At 47.6% G+C, this 6746-nt stretch overlaps 1 protein-coding gene across 1 annotated transcript; it reads left to right on the forward strand.

The window, feature by feature from the left end:
• Positions 1–206: 206 nt before the first annotated feature.
• LOC124671969 (endoglucanase 11-like) lies at positions 207–2025 on the forward strand. Its single transcript, XM_047208279.1, has 4 exons — positions 207–458; positions 565–1068; positions 1164–1313; positions 1402–2025. Exons 1-4 carry the CDS (start codon positions 207–209, stop codon positions 2023–2025), a joined length of 1530 nt encoding a protein of 509 aa, XP_047064235.1.
• The last annotated feature ends 4721 nt before the right edge of the window (positions 2026–6746 follow it).

Consider the following 6746-nt stretch of genomic DNA (forward strand, 5'->3'; position numbering starts at 1 on the left):
CAACCCCATGATCGATCGCTCTGACCAAACACGCATTTCGGCGCAGGATCTTGAGAGATCATCGTGAGATAAGATAAACAATCTTCAACATGCGATCAGGTCATCCCGACGAAACCGTCATAAGCGGCGTTGCAGCAAGCTCGTACCCCGTAGGATATAAATCATCGCCATGAAATCGTATTAACAGTCGAAACTCGGGGAAGAAGATGAGCAATTCAGCTGCTTTGGCGAGACCGAGGCCGTCCCCAACAGCACGCGCGGTTGTGTTTGGCGTCTTCTTCCTCCTCGTCTGGTTCTCCGCCAGCCATGGCGTCCTCGCCGCCGGACACCCTGACTACGCCGACGCTCTCGCCAAGTCGTTGCTCTTCTTCCAGGGGCAGAGGTCCGGCCGCCTGCCGCCGGACCAGGCCGTCACGTGGAGGTCCGACTCCGCCACGTCCGACGGCTCGGCTGCAAACGTGAGCAAGCACATTGGGTTCACTTCTTGCTGCTGCAACTGTGGTCAACGTGCTGGCTGGGTTTGACTACTTTTGTTGACTCGGGTTGGACGTGCGTGCGTGGCAGGTTGACCTCTCCGGTGGGTACTACGACGGCGGCGACAACGTCAAGTTCGGCTTCCCGATGGCGTTCACCGCGACCATGCTGTCGTGGAGCATCATCGAGTACGGCGGGCGGATGGGGGGGCGCGTGCACGACGCGCGCGCCGCGGTCCGGTGGGCGACGGACTACCTGCTGAAGGCGGCCACGGCGACCCCGGGCGTGCTCTACGTCGGCGTGGGCGACGCTGACGCGGACCACCGCTGCTGGGAGCGGCCGGAGGACATGGACACGCCGCGGACCGTGTACTCGGTGTCAGCGTCCGCCCCGGGGTCCGACGTCGCAGGGGAGACCGCGGCCGCGCTCGCCGCGGCCAGCGTGGTGTTCAAGGCCGCCGACCCGGCATACTCCAGGAGGCTGGTCGCGGCGGCCAGGGACGTGATGGCGTTCGCTTGGCAGCACCAGGGCAAGTACAGCGACCACGTCGGCGGCGGCGTCAGCAACTACTACCCGTCCTACTCCGGTTACACGGTATGAAATTTAATCCTTTAGACGATTGATCATTACCATGCTGCGTGTTTCTTCGCACGATTTAGCGTGCACGTACGGTGTTGTCAACCGTGCAGGATGAGCTCCTATGGGGATCCGCGTGGCTGCTGTGGGCGACGAAGAACACCTCCTACCTCGCCGACGCCCTCTCCCTCGGCGCCAGCGACGGCGTCGACATGTTCAGCTGGGACAACAAGCTCGCCGGGGCGCGCGTCCTTCTCTCACGGGTAAACAAAAACACATCGTGCAACATTTCCTCCGCCGGCGCCATAAGTTTCCACTCGGAAGAGTTAAAAGCAAATTGCATCTGAACAGAGGGTGCTGGTGAATGGCGACAAGAGGCTGGACGCGTTCGCGCGTCAGGCGGAGGACTTCATCTGCCGGGTCCTCCCCAAGTCCGCCTCGCCGTCGTCCACGACGCCGTACACTCCCGGCGGCCTGATGCACCGCTCCGACAACGCCAACCTGCAGTACGTCGCCTCCGCGAGCTTCCTGCTCACCACCTACGCCAAGTACATGGCCAGCTCCAAGTCCAACCGCACCCTCTCCTGCCAGAACCTCCCCGTCACCTACAGGACATTGCGAGCGCTCGCCAAGCGGCAGGTGGACTACGTGCTGGGCGCCAACCCGCTGGGCATGTCATACATGGTGGGCTACGCCGACCGGTGGCCGCGGAGGATCCACCACAGGGCGTCCTCGATGCCGTCCGTGGCCGCGCACCCGGCGCGCATCGGCTGCCAGGAAGGGTTTGACAGCTACCTCTACGCCTCCGGCGATAACCCCAACGTGCTCACCGGCGCTGTCGTCGGCGGGCCAGACCAGAACGACGCGTTCCCCGATGACCGCGCCGACTACGCGCGCTCGGAGCCCACCACATACACCAGCGCGCCTCTCGTCGGCTGCCTCGCATACTTCGCCGGGAGCTACAAGAACAAATGACCACGTTCGGATGCCATGTGTCTTAATTTAATTACGCTCTTCTTCTAATTAGCTGATGATGACTAAAGAACTTACCGATGTGCCAATCTTTCGAAAATTCGCGTGGAACTGCAAGTCCACACACTAATGGAATCGTGTACTTGCAGTTCATTTCAATCCCGACGAGTAGTGAACAGGTCTCCTAAATGAAATCCCGAGTAGTGAACAGGTCTCCTAAATGAAATCTCGTCGGGATTGTTCATTTCACGCCTTAAGTTAAGTTTAGCAGTTTAGGCACATAAACCGTCTCAAGAATACTTCTCAAATCGATCTCAAAATAAAAGTTAATTCCGTTAACAAATGCTAATTCCGGTCAACCAATATAAAATAAACAGAAGAGCAAAAGCTTACTAAAACAATACCCTCTCAAAAGTCAAAATACAAATGGTGTTCTCGCACCAAAAGGGAAGAGTAATGCTATATCTACGAACAATTTTATTTACAAAACAATTTACGGACTGATGTGGCAAGCCATGGATATTTCGGAGCAACCACCGGATCTCACCAACTCTATAAGGCCACGTACATCCGTAATTTTAGTCCGCAAGTAGTTTTCCGTAGGTGTAGGTTTACTCATAAGGGAACTAGATCCACATAAGATGTACCAACTGAAATTTCTAATTTCTATATATCCATCATTCTCTCCTTTCAAATTTTGCTAATTTAACAATCCTTATCATAATAATGTTCGATTTGTTTCAATATTTCCTTCAAACACTTGTTTACAGTTTAAGTTCAGTGTTCCGTTAATAATGGACAATAGTTAAATATTGCTTGCGTTTCGTGACCTTATATGACACAAAATAAATATGTCGTAGTAGATCAAAACGATATATAATGTTGTGTATTGGTGATAGTTTTCAAAAGTAAAAAACGGTCAATGCATAGTTTTGATAAGTTATGTTGATTTTAATTTCGGACGATGTGTGCAATTCATTGGTATTTTGAAGGATTAATTGCGCACTCTTATGAATACTTCATGTAAAATAGTAAGATGCAAAGTTGTTCTACATATATATTCCAAGTGATGTTATTTTCCAGATGATATGCAAGCAAACATTTTGGTTTATTTGAATATAATTCAAGAGCAAATGCAATGTACGGTTGCAAAGCTAGCATGTTAGTGAACCCATCAACTTGAAATATATATCTAGCCATGAAAGAACTAATAAATAGTCAACACGGATGATTCGAGGACAAACACCTTTTAGACACTTCATACTCTAGAGCTCTCTATTTAGTTTCACCTATAATGGACAATCATCCACCTTGAGATCCTCCAAGGATATTTGTTAGACCCTACATTTTAGAGCCCTTTGCCTAGATATAAGAGGATGCTAAAAAATACATGAACACGTACATACATTTAGAGTTAATCCAAGTGAAACAAATAATTTGTGAAACCATGTGATCATGTTCCTTTGTAAACATAAATTCACCTAGCAAACAATCACTGACAGAGTAAACAATAAACTTCATTTCCTCTACAAAATATATTGTACATTAGCTGAAGATATTTTGCAACAAAAGATATTCAAATTTTATAATGTGCATATTGTATATCTTATAATGTTAACATAGTAAGATCATTATTTAGTTAAAATGGTGTATATAGAAAATGACACATGTAAATAAAAATAAAAATGTTTAGTAAAAACTATCCCTGCCACCAACCAAGCCATCCAGTAATTCACTATATGTCTATTTATATTGAAAAGTGTAGTTAATGCCCATGAGATAATCCATAGTTCATAGGAGTACTTAGTGTTTACAATAGACTATGTGAAAGATTATAATAGACTATATGAAAGATTAAGATTGCGAGGGTTGGTTGCCCCGCATACTTCGTCGGGAGCTACAAGAACACAAATGACCACACCTACCATGTGCTACCATGTGCTACCATGTGTTTGTTTTTATACTCTTGCGCTTTCAATTAGCTGCTGATCAAAGAACTTACCGATGTGTCGATTGAGTGGTTCACGGGATTCCACCTGTAAACTTCACTATTCAACCAAGTTGTGGCATGTAATTTTAGAAGATCTCCACCCCACCGGAGCCAAATAGCCCCTAAATGAGTCAGGATTTTCCTAACGGCGTAAGATACCCGGAGACTATCTATATTACATGCTTTTGTCGGAGATCTATGCAAAGTCCGATATGCACTTTTGCATTTTAGCTCTCCACAAAGTACATTTTAAATCATACCCTAGTGAGCACCGGAGTAAATAACCCTAAGAGTAAAATCAAATCCATGTAGATGACCTTGCGCGGCACCTTCGAGAGCTCGCCTCCGGCCATGCAGCGCCTTTGGGAGCTCGCCTCCATCCACGGCAACGACCGGCGGGAGACACGCTGGGATCTACCGTGCTAGCGGATCTAGGCTGCACGGGGCTCTGATTTGGGATTCTCCAAACTTTTCAATATCCTTATTTGTCTTTGTTTCTTCGTAGTTTCTCTATGGATTTTCTAGGAATTGTTCCCATATCCGAAATTTCATAGGGTTTGTCTCCCATTCTTTTGATGTTACATTGATTCATTGAATCGTGTATGACATTGTATTGAATCGTGGATCAGGCGATTGTTTCATTTATTTGTTGTTTTAAAGTATTTATATCTTCTTTACAGTTCGGAGAGTATGAATCTTGTATCTAACTTCAAATTTTTGATGGATCTTATTTTGGATCTGCTGTCATTATTGAGTGAAACAAACCGGATTTGATATTTTTTTATAAATTTATATGAATTAAGAAAGATCCTAGAAACATTTATAAAACTTGTATGAATTTTGTTGGATATATTTTGAAAAATCTTATATGAAAAATTGTATGAAATTTGGACGAATATTCATCAAATATGCTTCAATCTGTTATGGATTTGGGAGGAACTTTGTGAATCTAGTGTGAATGATGTGATTGTGAACTATCCTCACCTTCAATCAAAAATAAGTTTTTTTATTATGAATGGAAGTTTGTATGAAACTAATTTTATTACGATTCTTGGAATAAATCTTGATGTAGCCCTACCCGAGGTCGGCACTACATCAAGACCGACAAGCCCTCCTCGTGGCCCAATGACACGAGCTCGAGCCCAAGCCATACACCAAGAGGTGAATTCGCTCCTTTCCACGTATACATTTGATACCTCTTTGGATGGCATGCTACTTCATGCAAATACCTTGTGTTCAATTAGGTACATCGGTCAAGACGCAAGCCATGGCGATCAAGCCAATGGAGAGAGAGCTGGAAATGAAGAAGATGGAATCCCAGCGCCCTAGCCAGAACTTCCGCCCCCGAGGACCGGAACTTCCGGCCGGATGCCTCCCAGATGCCATCCAGCGCCCAAGAAGAAGCATCCAGCCGGAACTTCCGCCCCGAGCGACCGGAACTTCCGGCCACCGGAACTTCCGCCCTTGTTCCGGAAACACGCCAAAACAACACTGGATAGTGCTGCAAGGAAATCGACAGTTTCCGGAACTAGGCCGGAAGTTGGCCGGAACTTCCGGCCCGACCGGAACTTCCGGCCCTCAGGACCGGAACTTCCGCCCAGATGCCGCCAAGATGTTGTCTACAGGGAATCCTGCCGGAACTTCCGCCCAAGACGACCGGAGCTTCCGCCCGACCGGAACTTCCGCCCCCTGAGGCCGGAACTTCCGCCCATACGCGTTTCAGCACCAAAACTGGCCGATTCAGCATGTAACTTACCCCTTCGCCCCACCAACTATAAATAGCCTTGTTGGCTCAGATCTGAGATTCAGACTTGATGTGAAATTAAACCTGAGCTTTGCTCACCCTTGTGGGAACCCTACCATAGTTCTTAGATCTTGTACCCACCCGGGCTCCGATCGAATCCTATTGTATCTCTTTGGTGACTTCTACCAATATTGGTCTTTTGCTTGCACTTCTGCCTTTGGGTCTTTTGCTTGCACTTCTATCGATTTGATCTTTTCACCCTTCTAGATCTCTAGGATTTCGATTCGTCGATCTTTTTGCGGGACTTCTACCGAAAGGTCTTTTCCTGCAACTTCTATCAAGTTGGTGGTTCGGGCCAACGAGGATAAACCGATTTGTGTGTGTGTGTGTGAGTTTGTATCCCACGATTCCCCTCCGCGTTCTTCGTGTTCATCGTGTTCTTCCACCTCCCCCATGAATTCCACCCAAATCCGTGAAGATCGGGCACACCCTTGGGCTTAGCCTTTATCATATGGTATCAAGAGCTCCTTGGTTGCCACGGATTTGACCCCCACACCCCCAAAAAATTTATTGAGAAATTTTTCGAAAATCCCAAAAAATAGCCCCAAATTGGCCTTGGTTGGATCTCGCGATTTGTTGAGTTTTTGGTGGTTTTGCTCCAATAGAAACTTGTCTTTGGTGTTGATCTACAATTCCCCCACCTTCCCACATCTTTTAGTGCTAAATTTTCCTCGAATTCGAAGGATTTCGGACCGGATTTCCGCCCAAATCGATGAACAGCCCGCATATCGGATTGCGACCGGAAGTTCCGCCCGGCAGGACAGGAAGTTCCGCCCGGGACCGGAAGTTCCGCCCCCAGAGACCGGAAGTTCCGGCCAGCCGAAATTTTGACAGCAACCTTCGTTTTTCGTTTTGGCACTAACCCCTTGTGTTTGTACTTTGATTTGCGTGCCATTTCAGCTACCACAAAGCTTCCGCAACATCAACAAC

This window comes from Lolium rigidum, chromosome 7 (genome assembly GCF_022539505.1).
Source record: "Lolium rigidum isolate FL_2022 chromosome 7, APGP_CSIRO_Lrig_0.1, whole genome shotgun sequence".
In the NCBI taxonomy this organism is placed as follows: Eukaryota; Viridiplantae; Streptophyta; class Magnoliopsida; order Poales; family Poaceae; genus Lolium; species Lolium rigidum.

Bases quoted from the DNA above. Each gene is read 5' to 3' on its own strand.
- LOC124671969 (XM_047208279.1), top strand. From the start codon at position 207: ATGAGCAATTCAGCTGCTTTGGCGAGACCGAGGCCGTCCCCAACAGCA. The intron at 459-564 runs GTGAGCAAGCAC...CGTGCGTGGCAG, and splicing joins CCGACGGCTCGGCTGCAAAC to GTTGACCTCTCCGGTGGGTA. The intron at 1,314-1,401 runs GTAAACAAAAAC...GCATCTGAACAG, and splicing joins CGCGCGTCCTTCTCTCACGG to AGGGTGCTGGTGAATGGCGA.